The sequence below is a fragment of the Dipodomys spectabilis genome, unplaced genomic scaffold (assembly GCF_019054845.1).
Source record: "Dipodomys spectabilis isolate Male_0828 unplaced genomic scaffold, ASM1905484v1 ptg000079l, whole genome shotgun sequence".
NCBI lineage: Eukaryota > Metazoa > Chordata > Mammalia > Rodentia > Heteromyidae > Dipodomys > Dipodomys spectabilis.
In genome coordinates this window covers 942,075-969,290 of record NW_024870756.1, presented here as the reverse complement: position 1 = coordinate 969,290, position 27,216 = coordinate 942,075, and the positions used below count along the sequence as shown (strand labels likewise).

The window sequence follows — 27,216 nt, the reverse complement described above, 5'->3', positions numbered from 1 at the left end:
TTCTACGCCTCCATCAGAAAGAATGACACTGCCCCATTTGTTAGGAAATGGAAAGACTTGGAAAAGAAAACTATATTAAGTGAAGCAAGCCAGGCTCAAAGAAACATAGATCCCATAGTTTCCCTTATCTGCAATAACTGGTATCCGTCTAGGACAAGCAGAAAAGGTCAAAAGCTATACATAGCTCTCTATATAAGCTGATGCTAAATGAAATGAATCCCAAGATAGGGACACAAGAGATTTTTATCTTTCTTGCTGTTCTTTTTAATGTACTTATAATGTACTGTGATTTTTTTTTTTAGTTTCTTTTGTATGTTTATCCCCCATGGTATAACTCCTGTTGTCACCGTATTTGATTCCTGCATCTTGTATACACATTTTTCTAATTTGAGGAGGGGAAAGGAAATAACAAAATGATGAAAGAAGGATATGGGATGACCCATCATAACAACAAGAGGCATAAGACACTATGTTGAAAATGAACTTTACAACTTTGGGAGGGGGGAGGGGGGAGTTGGGGAGGTGGGAAGGAAAGGGATGGTAGGGAAAAAGCAAAGGGGGAGTAACAATGTTTGATAGAAAATGGACTCATTACCTTGTTCATGTAACTGTACAATGTCTTTACAATAAAATATATAAAAATAAAAAATAGTAGATTATCTATTTAATATATTTATTTTACTGTTAAAATGTTTCCCCCTGTAATCCTTTTTTGTTCTTTTGATGTCATGAACAATGTTGTGACATAGGTTCATTTCACCAAGTCATATTAGAAATTCTTGATCATTTCCTTTTGATGAAGTTGAAATTGAAATTCTGTATAAAAACAGTTGATTCAGTTTAAAAATTGCCTTCTAGGGCTGGGAAGTCGGCTCAGTGGTAGAGTGCTTGCCTCGCATGCATGAGGTCCTGGGTTCCATTCCTCAGCACCACATAAGCAGAAAAAAGCTGGAAGTGGCGCTATGGCTCAAGTGGTAGAGCGCTAGCCTTGAGCTGAAGAGCTGAGGGGCAGCGCCAGGCCCAGAGTTCAGGCCCCACACCAGTGGCTTACACGTGTAATCCTATGTGAGAGTCTGAGATTGGGAGGACTGTGGTTTGAGGCCAGCCAGGGTAGAAAAGGTTTTGAGACCTCTTCTCAGCTAATGGTGGGTGTGGTGGCACACACCTGTCATTTGACTTCAAAAATAAGCAATTGCTACCCAGGTGCATCACTATATACTATCTAAAAACAAACCAGAGCAAGAAAAGCACTGGAAATGTGGTTAAAATGGCAGAGTGCCTGCCAAGTGAGTACAAGGCTTAAGTTCAAACTCTAGTACTGAAAAAAAAAAAGAAAAGAAAAAGAAAGAAAGAAAAGAGGAAAAAAAGAGTTACCTTCTAGAACTTCTAATGACATCTCACTGATAATAAATAAAAATGCTTCCTCCCCTTCATCATTACCAATATCAGATATTAGTATTTTGTTTATATTTACAGTAAACATAGAAATTGATTGCTTTGGCTTGCATTTCCTGGCTTACACTGAACATTTTCTATATGCTATTAATTTTTCTTGGTAAATTTTCTTATCATATATTTTACCTATTTTTCTATTGTTTAAGGAGCTGACTTTAGGAGCTTAATTATTTATACACACATATACATAATTTTCCACTGTTTTTATTCCCTTTTGTTTTTTAACTGGGCTAGGTAACAAGAGAATTAAAAATATACGCTCAGACTATCAAATTTCTCCTTTATGGTATATCAAGAAGCCTTAAGCTCTCTGAACAATTAGGCAAATATTTATTTTTATTTCCTTCTAGAAAATTTAAAGTTTCATGTTCACATAAAAATTTGTAGTTCATCTGGAAATTGTTTAAGTGTAAGGTGTAAGATAAAAATCAAACTTAATTGTTTTTCCAAGTGGCTGGCCAGTTGTCTGAACACCATGTTTTGAATAACCCAGTTTCCCCATGGATTTGAAAGGTTACTTTATTTTATACAAAATTCACCTAAGTGTTTATGGGCTTTGTTCCAGGACTTGGCTTGCAGCCTTTTGTACATCCTAAAATCTGCCAGGTAAAGTTTCTACATTTTTTTTTTGGGTGGGGGGAGGAGGTTACTCTTGCATGTTTATTCTTCCACTTTGGAATTATTTTGTTAATTTAAAAAGCTCCATGGTAATTTTCATTGAGATCATATTAAAAGTGAAAAGAATTTGAAGATCTCTTATGTCTTTACAATATTTAGTTACTGCCCCACTTGGTAATAGTGATGGCGATGATGATGATGATGATGATGATACCAACAACAACAACAATGTAAGACTAGAAGCCAACTATAGCTACTTACAGCCAGGCCCTGCTCTAAGCCCCTCCTGTCATATTTAAGCCATGTAACCAACCATCTATGGCAACAATGCACCTGTGGATTTTGTTCCCCTGCTTGCTTCTTTGCCCGATTCAATGTATGATGCAGTCATGTGGCGCCCCATTACTTTTTCTTTCCTTCTCTTAAAAAAATTATTGTAAAGGTGATGTACAGAGGTGTTAGTTACATAAATCAGGTAATGAGAACATTTCCTTTTGAACAGTGGCACCCCTCTTCTTCATTCTCTCCCAGTTTTTCCCCTCCCCATCAAGTTGTATATAGTTCATTTCCAACTCTAGTGAATATCATTGCTGAATTGGCTCACCCATTGTCCCACCGTTTCTGTGCTTCCCCTTCCCCTTCCCAAACCAAATAGACTTACATACAAGATAAGGGGTACAGAAATCAAATAAAGCAACAAAAGGGAATAAACCAAAGAAAAAAAGAAAAAAAAGAACCACAAACAGTACAATAAAAACATCTCTTGCTTACATTTCTTGGAGTTCATTTTGATAAATCATCATTTTATATGGTCATATGCATACAGTTATTGAGTCCTGGGGCCAGGAAGGTGGCTCAGTGGTAGAGCGCTTGCCTTGTATGCATGAGGCCCTGGGTTCGATTTTTCAGCACCATATAAGCAAAAAGAAAAAAGCCAGAAGTGGCACTGTGGCTCAAGTGGTAGAGCACTAGACTTGAGCTGAAGAGCTGCGGGACAGCGCCCAGGCCCAGAGTTCAGGCCCCAGGACCGGACCCAAAAAACAACAACAACAGTTATTGAGTCCTTGTGATCCTTTCCCAAGAATATCCTCCTTTAATCACACTGTGGGGATGTTTAGAATGCTGTTTAATTAATCATGCCTAAGAATAACTATTTGTCTTTTACTCTTCATTGAGTTTTGTTGTAGACGTATAGGCACATTCTAATTATTACAAATGAGGGAAACTATGCAGCCTATGTTTCTTTGGGTCTGGCTTATAATGTTTTCTAAGTTTTCCCATTTCCTTATGAATGGGCAATATCATATTTTCTGACAGAAGTATAGAATTCCATTTTGTGTGTATATATCTCTATCTCTATCTATCTATCTATCTATCTATCTATCTATCTATCTATCTATCTATCTATCTATCTATCTATCTCACCACATTTTCTTGATCTATTTGTCCATTGAGGGGAATATGAATTGATTCTATATCTTAGCTATGATAAACAATGCTGCAATGAACATGGTTGTACTGGTGGCTTTAGTATGGCCTGGTTTGTGGTGATTTGGATAAATGATGAGGAGTGGGATTGCTGGATTATAGGGAAGCTTTGTGTTTAGTATTTTGAAGAACTTCCATACTGCTTTCCAAAGTGGTTGAACAAGTTATATTCCCACCAACACTGTAGTAGTGTTCCCTTTTGGCCACACCCCTTCAGCATATTATTGTTAGTTTTCTTAATAATGGCCATTTTAACTGGGGTGGGTGGAATCTCAATGTTTTGAGTCACATTTCTTGTATAGCCAGAGATGTTATGTCTATTGGCCATTCTTGTTTCTTCTTTGGAGAAGTCTTTCTTTAAGTCTTTAGCTCTCTTATTAATTGGGTTGTTGTTTCTTTGAGGATTTGTTTTGGGGAGGTTTAAGTTTTTGAGTTCTAAGTATATTTTTAGATATGAGCCCCTTGTGATGCACAGCTAGTAAAGATCTCCCATTTTGTGACTTTTCTATTTATCTTGCTAGCTACGTCCTTTATCATGCAGAAACTCCTCAGTCTGATGCAATCCCATTTATCTAGTCTTTCTTTGATTTGTTGTGATTCTTAGGAAGTTTTAACCTGTGCCTAGTGTTTCCTCTATCCCTCCCTGTAATATTTTCGGGGTGTCTGGCCTTACATTGAGGTTTTTGATCCATTCTGGAATTGATTCTGGATGATATATAAGGATTGAAAAACAGTTTTCTGAATGTGTATAGCCAATTCTGCCAGCACCATTTGTTAAAGGGGCTGTCTATCTTCCAGCCTGTGTTTTTGGCTCCCATATCAAATATTAGATGGCTAGAGGTCTGTGGGTTCATTTCTGGGTCTTCTATTCTAATCCATTGGTCCTCAGTCCTGTTCTTATGCCAGTACCAAGCTGTTTTTTATTACTACTGGAGCCCCATTTCTGTAGGGGACTTGGCTCATGCCTAGTGTGTGGAACAGGACAGGATTAAGGGTCCTGTATCTACATGAAAATGGGGATTGCAGCCTGCAGATCTCCAGGCTGGAGCTCAGTGTTCTACTTCCTGTCTAGATTAGCTTCCCTTTTTATGTCTTAGACTTGGAGAGTTTTCCTTCTTTTTTTTGGGCTAGGCAACATGTTCCAATTTTAAAATCACATTTTATTTAGAATTACTCATTTGTTACAGTGACCACAGGCCTAGAATTTCTTTTAGATTTCCAAGAGGCAGATTGGTTGATTTTACTTTTAAGCAAAGGGAAGAAGAGTGAAAAGGAATAGGTATGAACTGAATGGTTTTATTTTCTGGCTATATTTATTATTAGAATATATCTAAACAATTTTTAATTTTTATTACTAATACATTAGCATTTTATCTGTTTCTTTTTCTTTTTGCTTTTCTTTTCTTTTGTTGGTCATGGGACTTGAACTCTGGGCCTGGGTGCTGTCTCTCAGCTCTTCAGTTCAAAGCTAGTACTCTACCACTTGAGCCACAGCACCACTGCTGGTTTTCCTGTGATTTATTGGTGATAAAAGTCTCACAGACTTTCCTGCCCAGTCTGGCGTTGAACCATGATCCTCAGATTTCAGCCTCCTGAGTAGCTCGGATTACAGGGATGCGCCACTGACACCCAGTTTTTATCTGTTTCTTAATATGTTTATTAGGTTGCTCATAGTCCTTTCTGAAGGTGTTATATGGATACATAAATGCTTTATGCCTTTAACTGGTTTTATTGATAAGCTCATTCAAAGATTTGTAAAATCTTACTAATACTGCCAGCTATAAATATGATTTAAAAAAATTTCCTCCTTTTACCATTTTTGCTCATAAAATTGCTACTGTCTTTCTTGTGGAGGATATCCTGTGTGATGTGGCTGCAACCACATCAGTTTTCATTACTAGATCTTCAATTAGCTTGCTTCTGATTAATAATACTACTCATGTTTTTGTTGTTACAAATTAGAATCTAACACTTAGGAAAAAAAATTCTGAAGAAAGAAACTTACTATTTAGTACCAAAAACAGACATTTTACAACTCCAGTAAGGAGAATGTGAAAAATGAAGGAATCTAAATGTATTTTATTCTCTGTGTTCACCAGAGACTGGTACAATCACTGAAATGAAGAAAATTAGAGATGTAAATACAGTGTATTTTAAATTTTCTTTGGTTCTTAGCCATGTTACTTACTGAATAGAAATGAACAAACGAATTAATAAATGAAGGTCAAGTGTTTTCCAACCCTAATTTACGTCCACATTAGAATATACTAAATAACTATGTTTAAGAGTGTTACCCGCAGCTACAGTAGTACCAATTCACTGCCTTTGTCTTCAAATGATTAACACTGTTGGAAAATTAATCATATTTGTAGTTTAAACCAAATCCCTACCCCAATATCCTTCACTTCTTTTTGAACATGACTATTATAGGGTGCAGAGCCCATGCATATATTGACAAATAAATATCATGAAAGGAAGAAAGGAGGGAAAAGAGAATGAACTGAATTCCCAAGAAGTCAAATTTCACAGAAAAGTTAGAAGACAAGCTTCCAAAATGTCACTCTACCAATCTACAGTAAATGTGTATTGTGTCAAATTCATCTACAGCACCTTTTGTAACCCTGCCAGCGATGACTACAGGGTAGGTCATCTTTCTGCCCTCCATTTATCTCCACAGAAGGTGGGTTTGGAAGCGCAATTGTCTGGAAAATGAACTGACTCCTCAGTAGTTACTGACTAGACTTAGGGTTTTGGTTGAGGAGAAGGAATGCAGACCTAAATGATACTACAATTGCAAGAGAGGTGGGAAAAGCTTTCTAGGGAGCCAACTTTTACACTGTAACTACTCCGGGACATTTCCAAATGTTTTCAGACAGCATGTACTTTTCGGATATGTGAGAGCACTTCCACATTTTAAGAAAATGAATTGAATGTTTCCAATGTTAGATATTAATTCCAAGGCCAGGAAATCCACATGTTTGTGAGGAAGCCACTGACTCTCTGTTTAGATATTCAAGAAAGCTTTCAGGAAGAAAGATGTCAGGGAGCAAAAATGGCCTCTCAATTCTTTCAAATCAGGAGCAGATCTCCCTTCTAGGGCTGTAAGGAGGACAAGATTAGTGTGGGTGGTTAGTTAAATGTGGGTCCTCCTGTCTTCTTGTTCTTTCTCTCACTTGGCCGTTATGACAGAAAGATGAAGCACTGTGAGCACCGCACTATGGAAAATGCACCAAGTTATGACTGTTGTTTATTACTGCAGATGCAGAATCAATAATCATCATCCATGCGACGGATGCCAGATGCAAATAATAACCAGGGTTCCTGGCATCAGTCCTCCCATAACTAGATCTCCCTATCTCTCCTGGACAGCCACATGAATCACACATGTCTTTAAATTAGGAACTTGCCTGCTGCAAATGTCTCTTGGAAGTTCCAATGTTATGACAACCCATAATTTTTCTCATGAAACGCATTTAGTTTTACTTTCATATTCCTGTATTTCATGTAAGGTATTCATCCTGATGAAAGTTTCTTGGCGGCTCCAAGCAAGAGTCATCCAGACTGAGGAAAGTTCTAGGATCTACACATGCTAACCCAATAATTTTTGCTTTACTTAGGATGAATAATTTAAGCTATTTCTTTTTTTATTTATTATTATTATCCAGGAGAGTCTCTGATGCTTTTTTATAAAATCTTAACTCCACAATCTCCAATAAACCAGCACCCACACAGCCAGCTGGGAGAGAATGACTTGGTAGATAGTAACAGATGAGGTAACAGGCACCCAACTTTCTCCTTGAGCTAGCACAGGGCTGCTGCTGGTGGCAATGAAAACTACAGGGAATCTGGAGGCTTGTGTCCAGTCTTGCTCTGTTGTCCAAACTGGGCACCCTCAGAGTTGTGCTCATCCAGAGGGGAACCTCTGGTTGAAACCAAGGCCTGTTGGGACCAGCTGTGCCCTTGCTGGGGGGCCTGTCTAGCACTGAACATCTTTCTCTGGCTGAAGAAACCTACCAGTCATACAAGGACTTACTGAGTGTGACCGAGTCATTGATCTTGAAGCTGCAGAGGACTCTGTCCACATTTCGGGCATGTCGGAAGCCATTCCCTCTCACAACAACTTGAAATGATTCTGAAATGAACAATGGTGACAGGATACGTTACTTGACCAACTCACCTTACACTTCCCAGATGGGAAACACTAGTTTCCAAACTTGTTTAACCATTTCACCCACTAGTCAAATACTCAAAAATTAGGTCACATTGTAAACCAAGAGCAACCATGTGGGTACCTTGTACTTTAATTCCTTCTTACTGGGTATTTGTAGGGAAGGGCGATTACCTCTTGCCTTGAATGCCCACCTTCTTACTTTTGCTCTGTGGGTCATCCTGGCCTACCTTCCTCCCTTTTCTCTGCCCATTCAAATTAGACCCATTAAAAAAAATCCAGACATCCTTAAAAACAACCAGAGAGGACCCAGGAGAGGAGTTCTCCACTTCCTTTCCAATCATCTCATCATTTCTTGGGTCGGTTTTACATTTTGAAATCCCTTGAACAGATTTCTTTAGAGCTCAGGGTGCCTAACATGTTTTTGGAAACCACTGCCTAACAGTATTTATAGCTTGTGCCGAACAATGCAGCATGTAGTTATGTAATGTTTGGTGGTGTTCTTTTGTCTGTCTGTCTGTCTGTCTCCCAACTAGAAAAAGATTCCTTTAGGTTGTTGTTGTTTGATAGGACTGCAGTTCTCCTCGGCAGGGCACACAGAAGTACTGTGTAGGTTTACACAGGAATCATACTTAGCAACAAATGTCATGTATATTAGTGGTCAACGTCAAGCATGATCTCCTTGAATTGACATTGACCCTTCAGTGTAGAGTCATTTTTCTCTGAATAGAAGAGAGAAGACGCAGGTCAGGGAAATATACTAATTTCACACTGATCTAATGTATTTCAATTAATATAATTATAAAGTAAAAAATCTTTATACTAGTTCCACTAATGGAAAAAACCCCAACTACTTAATTAGCTAAATGCTTCACAATATTTGCTTTAGTTTTATGCATTTAATGATCAATGTTCAACTTCCTTTTGATCGTCTCTGTATATGTAACATGTAGGGCTCAGGATAATTTTATGTGGTATATAAAAATAGAGAGAGACTAAATGCCACATGAAAAGTGCAATATTTGTAAAAGCAGATCTTAAGATGTAAATTGCAACTAACATGGAGACATGATTAGAGGAAAAATAAAATTAGAAAACCAGCATATGGGACTTTTGCAAAGTGAAATAAATGTCATGAGTCTGTGTTACTTTTATTCCCAAGAAACAAAGTGAGAGGCTGAGCTTGCCAAGATAATAATAACTGCTGGTTAATTGCTCCCTCATTGTGTGTCGTGTGCCCAGTGCTAAAAACTGTATGTGGTGATATCATCTCAGCCTCTGCATCAGGAGGATGCAAACAAGAAACTCATCTTAGTGATGTGAAGTAACTTTTCCAAGCTCACAGAAATAATAACTTTCAGGTCGGTCAGGCACCAAAGGCAAGAAGCAAGCTAATATTCTCCTCACCGTGATGCTGAAATGATGCTTGCTGTCTTGTGACAGATGAGTAATTTAGAACTTAGGAATTGTGAGTTTTTAGGAGCTCATTTTATTTTGTTTTAATTCCAGGCAGTTTTGGCTTGTTTTGAAGAAAAGTAGAACTGGCTTGGAGGTGAAGCAAGATACTGAAATCTAAGTAAAAGAACCCAGAGGCACTACACGTACCGTAAAGAGTACAAGGAAGAACAGAATGCTTTTATAGGCATGAAGGACCCTAACAATAAAGAAACAGATTTTGACATTTTGATGACTAGTTAAGTCATTTAATTAGTGAGCAAAAAACCCGAAACAAAACAAAACAAAAATCCCTGGGACTAGTATCCCAGAGCTCAGTGCCTTAGTGTATTAATTAAGGCAATGAGCAGATGACCAAAAATTAAACAGTAAGGATTTATAGATGCATATAAGGATTTATATATGCATGTTGATACATCTATATATCTATATTAATATTGATATGAATATATCAATATCGATTTCTATCTATATATCTATTCATCTATCTATTAGAAGATGCTTCTGCCAGGCATGATGCTGAACATTCTTGGTTCAATAAAGATCTTATTAAGTTGTCAAGCACTGCGAAATAATCTGATTGTATCTGCTCCGTCAATAAAGCCTATAGAAACCTATTTCTGTTTCCAGTTTGGGTGCCAGACATAGAGACATCTGCTGTTTGACATTTTTGCTGATCTCAAATGTTTTCTGCCTCAGTGCTGGGCCTACTTCTCTTGTTTCCTCAAAGATCAGCAAAGGGAGAAAAGACTTTGGAAACACAGGCTGCATGCCAAGCTCTTCCCTAACACCATGTTCTAGCATATTACCAGTTCACTATAAAAGAGGCTGTACACATGCCTGCTTGGCGCAATCTACATGATCTGGACATGGTGGAAACCACATCATGTAACCTTCTAGGCTTTGGGGATAATATGGAAGAAATGATGCTCTGAGATGCACAGGAGAACCTGGTACAATTTGTACACATTTGGTTTCCCAATAGAGGAACCCAGACATCTGACCCAGCAGCTTGACTGGAATGTCAGTTCATTTTGCAAAGAAGTTATGTAATAAAATGTTGAATGAATCTGCCAGCCCGTGAGAACCAGGGCACTCTGGAACCAGGATGTTTCATTTGATCTTCATCTGTCCACAAAGTCCTAGACCTACTTTTAAAATGCATATAGCTCAATATATATATATATATTTTTTTGCTTATGTGGTGCTGAGGAATCAAACCCAGGGCCTCAGGCATGCAAGGCAAGCGCTCTACCACTGAGCCACCTTCCCAGCCCCTAGCTCAATGTTTTTAAGCAAAATGCATGTTGAGCTAACACTCCTATAAGGAGTGCTAGGAACTGTAGATGTTTAGGAAGTAGTTTCTATCTGAAAGTACTCTTTGACTTAATTTTTCACGATGTGTATTGTTAAGGTATCTTGAGAATACCTCTCTGAACATTACCTCTCTGTAACCTCTCTGAACATTACCTTTACCATAAAATAAAATTTAATTTAAAAAACCCACTAGTATAGAACATTAATAAAACACTATGTTAAATAAAAGAAGCCAGACGAAATGGCTACGTATTACATGATTCCATTTATATAAATTATCCAGATGCGCAAATCCATTCAGACAGGAAGTAGATTAATGACAGTCAGAGCTACAGGGAGGAAGAAGTAGGAGGGACTGCTTAATGGGTGTAAAGTTTCTTCTTTGGGTGATGAAAGCCTTCTGGAATTAGATAGTGGTTATGGTTGTATAACTCTGGGCTACGTTAAAAACCACTGAAGTGTATAGTTTAAAGGAGTAAATTTGATGGTTAGGGAATTATTGTTTAATTTAATATGAAGGAGAAAATGTCAGTAGCTTGATAAGCTGTTCTTACTCTATCTTGTCCTTTTCTTTATTCACTTTTCTCTTTTTTTTTAAATGGGGAAGACATAGTTTTGCGATGACTTCAATAAAGGTTATCTATCACTTACTGTGTTAGAAATGGAGAAATCTGTATACTCTCTGCTTCTCTGGTCACTGGAGACTTTTGTGTTAAATTACTGCTAGCACCATTTATCTGGTGAGTCAGTCTGAATATTTTCTCCTCCAAGAAGCTCACTGTGGCATGCAGCATTTCTAGAATTTTACATAAATCAAACTTTTTCATGAGAAATGTTGCCTCTTTTATTTATGCAGCATAATTATTTGGGCAATGATCTTAGTTATTGTGAGTTTGTTTGTTTGTTTATTTTTGTGCCAGTCCTGGGGCTTGTGTCAGTCCTTGGGTCTGAGTGCTATCCTTGGGCGTTTTTTGCTCAAAGGTACAGTTTTACTACTTAGGCTATACCTCCACTTTCTGCCCTTTGGTAGTTTAATTGGAGATAAGAGTCTCAGGAGCTTTCCTATCAGGGCTGGGATTTTCCTATTAGGCTTTCTTATCCAACCAGGATCCTCAGAACTCAGTCTCCTGAGCAGCTATGATTACTGGTGAGCCATTGGCTGCCGGTAATCTTATTTATTTATTTACTTGCTTATTTATTTATTGTTGTTGTTAAATTGGATAAGCCATAATTTTGTGTCCAATTCTGGGCATTTGACCTCAGGCCCTTACATTTGTTAGGCAGGCTTTCTACCAGTGGAGCTATAGCCCTATGCTCATCTTTTTTTTTTTTTTTTTTGTTTGTTTTTTGGTTTGTTTGTTTTGGTTGTTATTTTTCAGATAGGGTCTTGCACTTTGGGGCAAGGGCTGGCCTTGAACCAGGATCCTCCTATCTATACCTTCCTAGTGGCTGTAATTACAGGTATGAACCACCATACCTGGTGCTTTGGTTGAAATGGAATCTCACTAACATTTTCCAAGCTGCTCTTGAACATTATGATCTATGCCTCCCAAGTAGCTGGGATTACAAGTGTGCACCACCTTGCATGGCTTCCATTCACAGAGTGAGCTCTTACAGTTTTTGGCTACTAAAAAATACGATGTTGTTATGAATATTATGTATAAATCTTGTCTGGCCATGGATTTAATTTTCTCTTTTATCTTGATTAAAAATCTAGGGCTAGAATGGCTGGGTCAAATGGTAGATATATGTTTAATTTTAAAACAATTTCCTCAAACTGTTTCCCAAAGTGGCTGTGCTATTTTACATTCCCACTAATAGCAGAGGAGAGTGTACCTTCCAGGGCAACATAACGTTAAAGGAAAGGAAAGACACAGCAGTCCTTCTGAGGAGGTACCTGATGGTTTTTATGCACACTTCAGCAAACCACAGTAGTGAGCACAATGAAAGTAGTCCTTAATACTGCCCAGATGTGTCTATGCAAATAATCTAATTCTCAAATGGCAAAGATGAAGCTTAAAATCATCTTCCCTTTGAGACAGCTCACCCTGTGTTATCAGGGGCAAATAGAGTCGGAATAATAAAACTGCCTCTGACAAGACAAGGTGAGGAGCCAATGATAACTTCTGCTTCTGAAAGATCTTGTAAAAGCTTCCAATGTAAAAGAGTTGGCGGTTCCAATTAGTTCCTCCCTGGACTGCTTGTGAGCAAGCTGTTAACTATGCGAGTTTGAGGCCAACTTTGTGAGACCAGAATAAACTGTGCTCAGGTACCAGGGGGACAATTTCTAGAGAGGAATTAGGCAGGGACAGTCTATGGATGGGTGGATTTCCCTCATCCTACTGAGTCTAATCTACAAAACAGTTTAACAAGTACTTTTATAAATGGTCCTGATTGGAAGGGAAGTGGAATTATTTAAATGAAGGAAATGTCTAAGTTACTATCCAGGTTCTCACAGCAGATGACTCCTTACTTGCAACAGGGAGGATGGGAGAAAAGTCAACAGGAAAGATTATATATTAATTTCAAAGAAAAGTTCTCGAGAACCCAGTAGTTGCTATTTTGAATGAATACAGACCCAGTGTCACTATATCTGATTTTTTCAAGAAATTTGAGATATAAATTTTGAGTGGGAAATAAGATCTTTAAAATGTTAGCAATCAGTTTAACTTTTAGGCATTCAGTGTGGATCTAAGAAGGACAGACTGGATGGGGCTCACAGACTGCCAGTTTATAATCTGAGAGTGGAGATATTCTGGGAAGGATAATCTCTCCGCAGATAGTTTCATCAATGACTTTTACCAGGATTCTTTTTAACTTGAGGGTGTTAGATACGTTCTCCATTGTGTTCCTCTAGTAGGAGTTCCCATTAAAATGGGGGGAAAAAGTTCCAGGAGAACTTGTTTCTTAAAAAATAAGCAACCATATTGAAGATTAGGTGGCTATAGGTCTGTGGTTCATGTATGGGTTTTCAGTTCTATTCCATTGGTCCTCAGAGCAGATGGGTTTCAGCGGGGAGGGAAAAGGTGGGGAGCCCAATGAATATTTGTACTCAGAGCTTTTCACATTGCTTAGTAGATAGTAGAAACTCATGAAGAGGTAATGAAAGGAAGAAAAAAGGAAGAAGGAAAAATGATCATTTATTCATATGTTCTTTCTCTTGAAATACACGTAATGAGAATGGGCCTGGAGGAAGGGTTTTCTTTTGTTTTGTTTTTGGTGCTGGTTCTAGGGCTTGATCTCAGGGCCTGAGTGCTGTCCCTAAGCTTTTTTTTTTTTTTTTTTTGGTCAAAGCTGGTCCTCTTCCACTTGAGCCACAGATTTTTGCTGGTTAATTGAAAAGTCTCATGGACTTTCCTTCCTAGTCTGACTTAGAACTGAAGTCCTCAAATCTCAGTGTTCAATAGTAGCTAGGATTACAGATGTGAGCCACTGGTATGCAGTTTGAGGAAAGGTTTTTGAAGACAAAGTCCGCCTTCTTCACAGATCTGTCTAGGATTTGATCCCAACATTACACTTTAGAAATGGGAACAGTTGTTTCTTGACTTACTCTGTCCCTCAATACATACTGAGTTATTCTGCATTTACTCTCTCTCTATCCCAAATAAACTGTTATCAAGCCAGGTTTTCCTAACTCTGCTTTTATGTGAAACTGGCTATTTGATCTCAAGTTAAACATTTTTATATTTGTCCTGTTAAATTATACCCTATTTCTCAGCCCACCATATATAAATATGTAATTTAATGTAATATTATATAATATATAAATTATATACACACACATACATAACTTGGATTTGGGTTGTCCATCCAGTGCATTAGCTCTCTGTGTCTTTCTGAATTCAGTTTGCTGTCAGAAACTTCGCTAGAGCCGAGCTGGAGTAGAGCCAGCTGAGGTCACTATCTTGGGGGAATGCAGTTGGTCAGCAAAGAATGCCTTGAGAGGTAGAGGCCTGGGTGGGGCTCCCTAGCTGAGGGCCATGGAAGAGACAGAATTCACAGACTGAGAGGGAGGAGGCTGAGAGGCAAGGTTTCCCATGAAGACTAAGTCTGCCTTCCTCACAGATCTGTCTAGGATTTGGATCCCACCATGGCAACTTAGAAATGGGAACAAAATTTCTTCATATACTTCCTTCCTCAACACATATTGAGCTAATTGTTTTGGGGATACTCTAAATTCAATCGGTATCCTCCTAATTCTCTTTCAATTGAGAAATAGGCAAGCACACATGCTTTTCTTATCCACCTATTACATCATGATGTAACACTGACCTTCAGTTTTCATTAAAATGATGCTATATTGAAAGAGATGACATTGATCAAGATATATTGTATTCATACACTGCTTGGTTAAATGGCAACTCCTTTGTACTAGTACTTAAAGATAATAGTATTAAGAAAAAAAGGGCTGGGAAGGTGGCTCAGTGGTAGAGTGCTTGCCTCACATGCAAGAGGCCCTGGATTCTATTCCTCAGCACCAAATAAACAGAAAAAGCCGCAAGTGGCACTGTGGCTCAAGTGGTAGAGTGCTAGCCTTGAGCTGAAAAGCAGAGGGACAACGCCCAGGCCCTCAGTTCAAGCCCCATGACCACAACCACCAACAAAAAGATGCTGATGAAAATAATAGTACCTTGTTCTGTGTAACAGTTTATGTTTTCCAAGGCACTTTTGTATAAATCCTTACTAAGCCCAAAATCCTTCAGTGCAAATCAGGAGTCATGGCTGGCTCTACCCTGCAGGTGCTCAGAGCAATGGACAAGTAACTAGGCTGTGGTGCTCTAGAAGAGGCCTGTCTACCCCAGACAATGGGGATCAATTGTCCTTCAGGGAAATTTATGGAAGAAGTTTTGATGTAAGGATATCTTTTGGAAGTTTCATTTTCTCCTTCAAATATCTAAGGGATAAAGTATGCTCATTATAGCATGTTTTGATCCTTCTGGCTCTAATTCAAAGGAAGTAGAGAGCTTGCCTTTTTTAAAGCCTAGGGCTAGCTTTAGCATTGTATTTTGTATTACTGTGTTTCAGAAGAAATATAGAGAATAAAACTGGAAAGTTTACATTGAGGCAGAACACACATTACTCATATATATATATATATATATATATATATATATATATATATATATATAACGTTTCATAACTGTAAGAGATTTTAAAGAAAGGTTCATTAGGTTGGATTTACTTGTCTATTTTATTGGCTATATTAAAGAGACATCCTTTGGAATAACTTTTAGTTGACTTGCTTTAATTTGTTTAAATTTATTAAAGTATTTTTGTATTCCCACCTTATATTTACTTGATCTTTTCTTTTTGGTCGGTGGTGGAGCCTGAACTCTGGGCCTGGGCACTGTCCCTCAGCTCTTCAGCTCAAGGCTAGCGCTCTACCACTTGAGCCATAGCGCCACTTCTGGCTTTTACTGCTTATGTGGTGCTGAGGAATTGAACCCAGGGCCTCATGCATGCAAGGCAAGCACTCTATCACTCAGCCAACTTCCCAGCCTTACTTTATTTTTTAAAAAAAACACTTTTTCCTTTCTCATTTAATTATGAGGACATTATTCAAATCTATGAATCTGCCAGGATCAGATCTTGTGGGCCCTAGTATTTCCATGCAATGCTTATGAAGAATATACATATGATGTTGTTTTTGTTTTGAATTCTGTAATGTATGTGAAGAAGAGTTTGGATTATTTTGTTGAGTCCAGAATTAATGTGGGGAAAAATTTTCTACTGTCTAAGTGGTAGACAATAATTTTGATCTTGTTCTGTCTTTGGCTATTTATTTCTAATTCTGCTTCACTTTAATTAGACAGTTCAAGACATATTAACTTTTCTAATATAGAGGGAAAGAGATAATAAGGCCCATAGAAAAAAGTCAGTACTGTAGTATTGTATTTTGAAGGTGTAGATGAATCAAGATAGTCAGCCAACTTTTATTGACTAGTGCCAGGTACTGTGCTATGCAGTGGGATGTGAAAATGAAGTTCTTTCTGAGTCCTCCAGCCGGTGGGCTTACTATGCTAGTGAATTATAAATTGTGTTCATTGTTCTCAAACATTCTGATGTATTATAAGGTTGTAACACATCCAGCAGGATTGCTAAACTGAAAGTCTGGATTTTCTTCATGAAAGAGATAATTACATAATGAAAGGATTTCCTTGTTTTCTAATTGCTATTAAATTAGGTAACTATTAAAAGGTGTTATAATCACAAATACAACACAAGATTAAATTAGTCTAAATTACCTACTTACTTATTCTACCAGAAACACAAAACTCAGAGGTGATTTACCTTGAAGCTCATGAATCTAATGAAGGCTTGTCATGTCACAAAACAGTGTTCATGTGGTAATATATTTTTTATCAAGTTTGTAGTTTTTGAATTTCTTTCTTTTGTCCCTCATCTCTTACTTTCCTCTTCTCTTTTTTTGGGGGGGGGAGGTGTCAGTCGTGGGTCTTGAACTCTGGGCCTGGGTGTTGTCCCTCAGCTCTTCAGCTCAAGGCGAGTGCTCTACCACTTGAGCCACAGCGCTACTTCCAGATTTCTGAGTGGTTTATTGGAGATAAGAGTCTCACGGACTTTCGTGCCCGGGCTGGCTTTGTACCTCGATCCTCAGATCTCAGCCTCCTGAGTAGCTAGGATTACAGGCATGAGCCACCAGCACCCATCTTTTCTTTCTCTCCTTTCCTCTTTTTTCTCTCTCATTCTCTCTCTCTTTCCTTCCTTCCTTCCTTCTTCCTTCCTTCCCTTCCTCCCTCCCTCTCTCTCTCTCTCTTTCTTTCTTTCTTTCTTTCTTCCTTTCCTGAGGTTTTGAAGTCAAGACTTTGAGCTTGCCACACAGATACTCTACCAATTGAGACATGCCCTCAATTCCTTTTGCTTTATTGATTGATTGTGCCAGTCTTAAGGCTTGAACTCAGGGCCTGGGTGCTGTACCTGAGGTTTTTTGCTCAAGGACAGTGATCTACCACTTGAGCCACAGCTCCACTTCCTGCTCTTTGGTGGTTAACTGGAGCTAAGAGTATCATGAACTTTCTTGCCTAAGCTGGCTTTGAGCCAAGATCTCAGCTTCCTGAGTAGCTAGGATTACACGTGTGAGACACTGCCACTTGGCTTGCTTAGTTATTTTTTTGTATACTGTTTCAAATTTATTCTGGAGCCTGTCTGCAAAGTGATCTTCCTGTTTACACTTTCCACATACTTTTAAGGACATGCATACCACTTATGCTCAGCTTTTTTGTTGGCTGAGATAAGGTATTCCAAACCAGAGTGGCCTTGAACTATGATCTTCCCAATCTCTATCTCTCAAATATAGAGTAGCAGAGATTCCAGGTTGGAACCAATCAGTCTGGCCTTTTTTGTTTTGTTCTGAGACAGAGTCTCACTAAATAGCTTAGGCTGACTTTGAACTAACCAATAGCTCTGGCTGACCTTCAACTCTAGATCTTCCTGCCTCTTTCTTCCTAGTGCTGGGATTATAGGTATATGCCACCACACTTGGATGCACTTCTTTCCTTAAAGAGATTCTTCTCCTAGATGAGTCCCTGTAGCAAACATAGTTATCCCCGGTAATTTCTACTGCTTTCTTTACCCACTCTCTTCTTACTCCATATTTTCTTCCTTTCTACCAACAAAGTAAACATGTCATTTTTTTAACTCGAAATATCTAACCAAAAGCAATTAGCACTCCATTTAATCTTACCTCCTGCACATATGGTGGATGGCTCAGCTGCTAGAATTTCAATGCAAGATTTCTTCAAAATCTAGAAGGAAAAGAAATAAACTGTTAACGCCCAGTTTATTTTGTTGAAAGAGAGAATTTAGATAGTACTTTGGCTACTGAAGTAGGAAAACTCAAGGATAACAGGTTGCAGTAGTGGATAGGGAGAAGGGTCATTTTTACTATTATCATCACTGCCAAACATTTATTGTCAAGTTGTGTTAGACACTGTTGGATGTCCTAAAGGCCATAAGAATTATTTATTCATTTAATCCGTTAGCATTTATTTTGGGCATTTATTGAGTTCATGTTATGCCAGTCATAGTTCTGGGGAAGTTTAGCAACACTGACTTGATCTGATAAATGACTGGTCATCTGTGGTGGCAGCATGTATGAGGGAGCAGCTATGGAATCTACTGGGGTGGGGCACTGCGAAGGGCTTCAAAAAAAAGATGGATGCTGAAGTTTAACTCAAATGGAGAGGAATGGGTCAGGTACAGAATAAGGGACCCGTCAGGGTATGTATGACCAAAGATAACACAGGAGAAATGCATAGACCTCTTTAGCTGGTGCACATGTGCACATGCACAATGCTCATGCATGCTTGAAAAAGGAGACATTAGGAATAAAATCATGACAACAGGTCTGTGAAGGATAAGATGGAGGTGATTATCTCTCCTGGGGTGTTGTAGTCAGATTACTCAGAGCTCTTGTGTAGAAAAAATTGAGAGAGATGATGTAGAATTGGGCTGGAGAGACTATTTGCTCTGCCTAGTCTGTAGAACTTTCACCCCCTGAACTTCATTGAAACAAATCCTCTGGCAGTGAATTCTGGAAGCTGAGCGGAGAGTTCCCAGGCAGGGATTTATAAGGAAGACCCTGGCCCAGAGAAGAGTATCTGGCTGGTAGAATGTAAGCTTCTCTCCATCAATCAACATTGATTCTAAAATCTGAACCAAGCATTTTAAACAAGTATGGGATATTGAGTCCATTTATTAAGCAAATATGGTATCTTTTGATGGGGGTGCTTATGAATTTGAAATTTGAGATGGTTAGAGGGCTGAAGGAAATCATTTTTTCCATCCATGGAGGGTATTTGTTAAGATAACTAATCATACAATAAAAAAAAGTAGAAGGAGGAATGATTTCAGAGCACTGGGAAGTGCCCATTTATTTGCTTTTGTATATTTACTTAGCTGTGCATCTTGTCCCATCTTAAGTGATGCATGACACTCTAAGATACAGTTAAATAAAAAAATGTAGTAGATTGCAATAAGGGATGGATTCAAGGGAAAATAAAAGAAAGATGATGGGAGGAGTGAGAGTAGAACAGAAATACAGTTTGCAAGGAGCTTACTGTGGAGTGGCCCAAGCTTTCTAGTAGCAAGTGAAAAAGACAGAGAAACGAGGATCACAATCTGTGGAACAAAAACAAATTGATTCTGAGAAGAGATAATATTTACCCATTCCAGACAGAAATCAGGGTGCCCTTGTAGAGAAGCATTGTGAAAGAAAATGAACAAACAAGCATAAGAAAAATCCTTATGGGCTGTGCAGGTGACAACATAGTAAAAACAATTCAAACAGGGTTTTTCATAACACATCTCTTAGGTACACTGTATGTATACCAGGAATTATAAAAAGCAAAATTCTATATTTTCCAGCCACTTTTCCTTCATTTGGTATAACTTCTTGGCATTTTCTTTCTTTGCTTCCCAATCTGTTTTCAGCTTTCCTCTGATTCTGCATGTGGAAATTGTTCCTCCTGATTTTGCCTCATTTCCTTGGCTTCTTGCTTAGCCAGCCACTTCCCCAAGTCACACAGGTGCAGCTTCAGTTTTGCACTACTCTCCAAGTGTGTCCTGACCGTAGCAGGAAGGAAATGTTTTGGGCTCTCACATCCCTTGTGATGTCAACTGAGGCCCTCACTCACCTGACTATGGATTCTTGGTGTCAATGCTGAGTGTCTATTTCCCGTTCACTATTAGTCTGACCTGACATCAGGAACCCAACAGATACATCTGAGCATCTGTGTTTCCCTGTTGCTTTCTCCTTCCTCCCTTTCCTATGAGCCCATCAGTCTTTGAACTCTTATGGCTGTAGAAATGTCCTAGAACTGTAGCTTTCCAGGATCCTGATGCATAATGATACCTATTCTCCTCCCCCCATTTCTCCTCCCCCCCTCATGTTTTGCCATTGGACTCTTCCTGCCTTATGGGTCACCTAAGCCAGTGGACGCTATGACCTTCGGAAGTAGCCACCCTTGTGACATGTCCTTGGGCATGAGTCTCCAAACTGGCCCATCAAGAAACAGAAATAATCGAAGGGGAAGATCTCTGTAAACAGTGGTGTTTTAATAACACCAAGGTACTTTTTGATATTTAAAATTAAATTGATAAGGCATTTGATTTTTTCCAATAAATCATTTTATTGGCCACAACTAAAGATTTCAAAACAGTCCAGGAATAAAAACTAAGGCACTAGCTCTTTCCTACTTCCGTTTCCCAAAACATGTACATGAACATTTCACCTACATAAGTTCCTGAGCTTCAATCAACATTTTTGGAACCAACTCTTCACATTTAACCAGGGATCAGTAAATGAAACACTTGTGAATCTTTGACCACAAAGACATACTAACAGGGTTTGTCATCATAAACACATGTGTGTTAGTCTCTCAGAGTGTCTACAATTAGCTGATTAATCCAAGGAGCGCACAAAGAGCCAAAACATGTCAGCCAAGGGCTGCTATTTCAATCAAGGAAAAACACAGTTTTCCAAATTGTAATTTAAAACATCTGGAAAGGATGCAGTATAGCCAATACAGTAAAATTTATCAGAGTGGGGGATGGGCAGGGTTTGTCTGGAACTGTGATTCCTATTAGTTCAAAATGTCTGGCTTCAAAAGGTAGGTGTGACTTAGGGGTTCCTGTGATCATTAGCAGCCCAGAGTGTCTGGGAAGCAGTGTATGAAAACTTCTGCGGATGATCTGAGGGACGAAGACTATAAGGGAGTGAGGAGTCTGAGGATCACTCCCGTGTCTAGGCAGCAGTAGCCAAGGAGGAGGAATAGACACAGCTCTAAGGCACTAGGGAATTGCTAAGGGAAGTCACTGGATGGCGTGGAAGAGTCACATGTCATTGGAGTGAGGTCAGAGGTGAGGTAAAGGTTTGACTGGTCCATAGAGACCAGGTCATGATTCATGTAGAATGTCACAATGTCTTAGTCCTTGTACTGTACATCATTCGTTTAGGCTCTTTGACAATTCTTTGAGCTTTTCTGAATCCCTAGTTAAAGAAGAAATATAACATAAGTTACTTGGAATCTGGAATCAAATTACTTGGGTCAATTCACATATGAGCAATGTGACCTTGGGCAAATTGTATAGCCTCCCTGAGTTTCTTTTCCTCATCTACAAAAGTGGTATAATGATATTCTGCTACAACACTACCATGAGGCAAAGCTGGCAAGATTAAATAAGATAATTGCAGGCCAAAGCACAGCACAGGGCTTAGAACTGTTAAGTCTTCTACTAACTGTAGCTATTATCTTTAAAGACTTGGGTTTTGAACACAGGTAAGGTAGACTTGGGCTCTGAATGTTTTTTTCTTCTTCTTTTTTTCTTTTGCTGAAATTCAAGCCCCATTATTTACTGGCCACATGGACTTGGAGAAGTTATTACATCTCAGAATCTGAGTTTTCTATTTAATGGGATAAGAAAAACTGATTTCAAGGGGCTGTGTAAAGGTTAAATGAAATAGTAGACAGGAATGAGGAGCTGTTTGTCAAATCAATTGGACTTTACTGACAAAATCCCTAATGGATGGAAAGTGAGGAAGAGACTGGAGATTAAAAAAACAAGAAGAAGATTTTGTCTTGTAGATAAAAGTAGACAGATGAGGTTGATCAGTAGATGATTAATTCTTGGGCCACTGGTCAGTATATGGACTTCAAGAAAAGGGCTCAGAAGGACTTTTGGGAGTAAAGTACTTAGAAGGAAGTCTTACATATATTCAAACAATGGGTAGTTGTGTGTTATTAATACTATATTTATGACACCTAGAAAAGGCCCAAAGATCATACACACTTCCATCCCATGCTTAATCATAGTTACTGATACAAACTGAACCAAAGTTCATACTGTTTTCCTGTTGACTTTTGGATATATTTCCAAGAGAAATTACATGAGAAAGCATGTCTAAAATCCTTAAGGAACTAAATAAGTGTGATATTTTTTTACTGGCAGGGTTACTTTTGCAAACTTTCTTGATTATTGGGGGAACAAGAGAGACAGCAGATGGAAAAGAACTTTGCCAAGTTATAAGAACTGTTTAATAAATTTAAACTGAAATCCATTGTGGAGAAGTCAAAGTTGGATATGAGTTTTATTTTTTGCGTTCCAAAATTCTAATGTCTTTTGTCATAAAGTTCTCAGTTTATGTAGGGATTTCTCTCTTAAGAATTGTGAATATTTGCAAAGTGATTAGGAACTTCTCCTTTACAATAATTGCTCTACTTTTTTCCTAATAAATAATCAGTCCATATTTACTAGATCATCTTCTGTTGAAGGATTTTTGGGAGCATATAAATAATAAACTAATCTTCCCTTATTATCCACTCTCAGTATAGGCCTTTTTCTCCCACATGGCTTTCCAATCACATTCCTTGATGTCTTATATGTTGTGAAGAGAACACAATGGTTTTAAGACATCTGAGACTTGAAGTAGGCCAGCCCAAAGGTGAACCATCTTCTGACCAGTATATGTATGTCTAGTTTTCTAAGACTAAAACTTAGCAGTTTTGTTTCTTTAATCCCCCCTTTCCCCTAATCTAATACAAACTTTGCTACCTAAGTCTGGGTGGTCTGATCAGTGAAATATTTTCATGTTCATCCACAATTCCATATAAACTTTTTCTCAGAGGATTTACAATAGTTTATTATCACACAATTGGTTTTTGATGTTTTTGTCATTGTTTTTGCAGAGTATAAATGCTACAAGGGCAAAGAGTGAATTTGTTTTAGCCCACTGCTAGATCTACAAGACCTAACCTGGCACATACTAGACATTAAATAAGTATTTACTAGCTTCCTCAGTGGAAAAAAAAGGCAGATTTTCTGCATGACTTAAAAAATGTGTATTATAGCACATTATACATTAGCCTACAGCTTTTTCTAAATAGTATAATATTGGGGTCTTCTGAATACAAGGCCATATTCTGTATCTTATGACACCTCTTTCCTCTTATTAAGTTAGCATCTTTGTGTTTGGGGACTGCCTTCCCAGGAGACAACTCGATCACTTCCAATTCCTTAATGGCTAGTCTTCTAAACAGTAATGCCATCTGTGTATCTTGTACAGGTATGATGCTTGGAGGATGGTGCTCAGGCTCCCTGGAAAGGGCTATATGCATTATTACAACTGAAGGCAGAAAGCATGTTGGATAGGCTGGAGACCTTTGCTCTTAGAAATTACCAAGCAGCCTGGAATAAACAACTTGCTCATTTACACTTTCAAGATCATTAATGTTGATCCCAAGAATTTTGACATGACTTAACCCAAAGTTTATTAGTAAAATATTTTTTTAAAAAGGCATAGTCATTGTTCCTAGTTAAATTCCAATTCACACTTTAAGCAAAAGAAACACCTTTTGCCCCAGTCGGTGGGCTTTCTATTGATCTTTCTAGCTATGTCCTTTGCCATGCAGAAACTCTGCAGCTTCATGCAATCCCATTTGTCCAACCTTTCTATGATTTGTTGTGTTTCTGGGTCTCTATTAAGAAAATTTCGGCCTGTGCCAAGGAGACCTAAGGTTTCTCCTGTTCCTTTCTGTAATGTTTTCAGGGTGTCTGCTTTGACTCTGAGGTCTTTGATCCATTTGGAGTTGATTCTGGTGCATGGTGATGTATCAAGGATCTAGTTTTCTACAACTGAATAACCAGTTTTGCCAGCACCATTTACTGAAGAGGCTGTCTTTCTTCCATTCTATTTTTTTAGCTCCCTTGTTGAAGATTAGGCGGCTATAGGTCTGTGGGTTCATTTGTGGGTTTCCAGTTCTATTCCATTGGTCCTCAGGTCTGTTCTTGTGCCAGTACCACACTGCTTTGATTACTATGGCCTTGTAGTAGAGTTTGAAATTTGGTATTTATATTCCTCCAGCACTGTTCTTTCTGTTAAGGATCACTTTTGCTATTTGGGGTCTTTTATTGTTCCATATGAATTTTTGGGTTGCTTCTTCTATTTCATTGAAGAATGAGGTTGGAATATTGATAGGTATCGCTATGAATTTGTAGATAGCTTTTGGAAGTATTGTCATTTTCATGATGTTGATCCTTCCAATCCAGGAGCATGGATGTTTTTCCACTTCCTAAGTTTTGCTTTGATTTCCTTTTTCAGGTTTTTAAAATTTTCATCGTAGAGGTCCTTCACTTCTTTAGTTAAGCTTACTCCTAGGTATTTTATTTTTTGTGGGGCTATTACAAAGAGAGTTGCTTTCCTGATTTCAACCACGCTCTTCTCATTGTTGGCATACAGAAACACTTTTTGAGGGTTAATTTTATACCTTGTTACTTTGCCAAAGTTTTGAATCAGTGGAGTCCGTGGGATTCTTTTTTTTCGGTCATGGGGCTTAAACTCTGGGCTTGGGTGCTGTCCCTGCGCTCTTCAGCTCAAGGCGAGCGTTCTACCGCTTGAGCCACAGCGCTACTTCCAGTTTTCGAGTGGTTTATTGGAGATAAGTCTCACGGACTTTCCTGCCCTGGCTGGCTTTGAACCTCGATCCTCAGATCTCAGCCTCCTGAGTAGTTAGGATTACAGGCATGAGCCACCAGCGCCTGGCTCATGGGATTCTTTAAATACAAGATCATGTCATCTGCAAAGAGGGAGAGTTTTACTTCAGCTTTCCCTATTTGGATCCCCTTTATGTTTGCATCTTGTCTTATTGCTGTAGCTAGGCATTCTAATACTAAACTGAAGAGAAGTGGAGAGGGTGGACATCCTTCTCTCATTCCTGATTTTAGAGGAAATGGCTTTAGCTTTTCGTCATTAGGTATAATGCTGGCTGGAGGTTTGTCATATACAACCTTTATTATATTGAGGAATGTTCAATTGAGAATTTTTCCAGGGCCTTCATCATAAAGAGGTGTTGGGTCTTGTCAAATGCTTTTTCTGCATCTATTGAGATAATCATGTGGTTCTTATCCTTGCTCTTGTTGATGTGATGAATTATATTAAGTGATTTACGTATATTGAACCAGCTTTGCATCCCTAAAAGGAATCCTGTTTGATCATCATTAGTCATACAATGGACAAGGGTCTCATATCTAAAATATACCTGGAACTCAAAAAATTAAATCCCCCAACAACAAATCCTCAAACAACTGCCTGATAAATAAGTGGGCTAAAGACTTAAAGAGAAACTTCTCTGAAGAGGAAATAAGAATGGCCAATAGATACATGAAAAAATACTCAACCTCTCTAGCCATAAAAGAAATGCAAATCAGAACAACATTGAGATTCCACCTCACCTCAGTTAGAATGGTTATAATCGAGAACTCTAATAACAGATGCTGGAGGGGATGTGGCCAGAAGGGAACCGTACTGCATTGCTTTGGAAAGTAGTATGGATGTTCCTCAAAAGACTCCACATAGAGCTCCCCTATGACCCAGCAATCCCACTTTTGGGCATTTACCCAAATGATCACAAACAAGACCATACTAAAAACTACCAGCACAACTATGTTTATTGCAGCATTATTTACCATAGCTAAGATATGGAACCAACCCAGATGCCCCTCAGTAGATGAATGGATGAGGAAAATGTGGTATATAAATATATACAATGGAATTCTATGCCTCCATCAGAAAGAATGACATTGCCTCATTTGTTAAGAAATGGGAAGACTTGGAAAAAATTATATTAATTGAAGTAAGCCATGCCCAAAGAAACATAGGTCCCATGGTTTCCCTTATTTGCAGTAACTAGTACATGTGTAGGACAAGCAGAAAAGGCCAAAAGCTACAAACATATGACCATATAAGATGACGTTAAGTGAAATGAACCCAATAGGGACACAAATATCTTTTTTCTTTCTTGCTATTGTTTCTAACGTATTTATAACGTACCATGTGATTTTTTTGTTGCTTTGTATGTTCCTCCCCCATGGTATAACCCCTGTTTTCACTGTATTTGATGTCACTGCATCTTGTATATACACTTCTCTAATTTGGGGGGGGGGAAGGGAAAAACAAAATGCTTAAATAAGGATACCCTTTGTTAACAATGAGATGTACAAAACCTATGTTGAAAATGAACCTCGGCAGGGGCTGGGAGGGTGGGGGGGGAGTTGTGGAGGTGGGAGGGAAGGGATGGTGGGGGAAAAACAAAGGAGGCAACAATGCTCAATAGGCAATGTACTCATTACCTTGCTCATGTAACTGTGACCCCTCTGTACAACATTTTTACAATAAAAAAAGTACAAAAAAAGAAACACCTTTTGTTAACAATAGACTGTATCCAGAGTTCGTGGCTTCTACAGAATCTGACTTAAAAGTAAAAGTTAAGTATTATGAGTTGGGTGCTGGTAATTCACATCTGTAATCCAAGCTATTCAGAAAGTTGAGATCTGAGGATCATGGTTCCAAGCCCGCCTGAGCAGGAAAATACATGAAGCTTTTATCTCCATTTAACAATTGAAAAGCTAAAAGTGTGGCTCAAGTAATAGTGTGCTAGCCTTGAGCAGAAAAAGTTAAGGAATAGCACTTAGGTTCTGAAATCCAGCCTCAGTACTAGCACAACATTTTTTTTTGACTTCTCCATGGTGTAACCCTTGTTGTCACTGTATTTGATTCCTGTGCCCTGCATCTTGTATATACGATTTTCTGATTTGGGGAGGGGAAGGGATAACAAAAAGCTGAAATAAGGATACAAGTTGGCCTCTTGTAACAATAAGGTATATAAGACACTATGTTGAAAACAAGGTAGGAGGGAGTTGGG

General features: G+C 38.5%; 1 protein-coding gene across 1 annotated transcript in view; it reads right to left on the bottom strand.

Annotated features, from left to right (window-relative positions):
• Antxr1 (ANTXR cell adhesion molecule 1) overlaps nt 1-27,216 on the bottom strand; it is a 211,470-nt gene that overhangs the window by 115,835 nt on the left and 68,419 nt on the right. Inside the window, exons 9-10 of the mRNA XM_042683107.1 lie at nt 18,204-18,264; nt 7,595-7,693 (exon numbers count right to left, since the gene is read on the bottom strand). Of these exons, the coding sequence (XP_042539041.1) occupies nt 7,595-7,693; nt 18,204-18,264 (160 nt within the window). The remainder of the gene's footprint in view (nt 1-7,594; nt 7,694-18,203; nt 18,265-27,216) is intronic.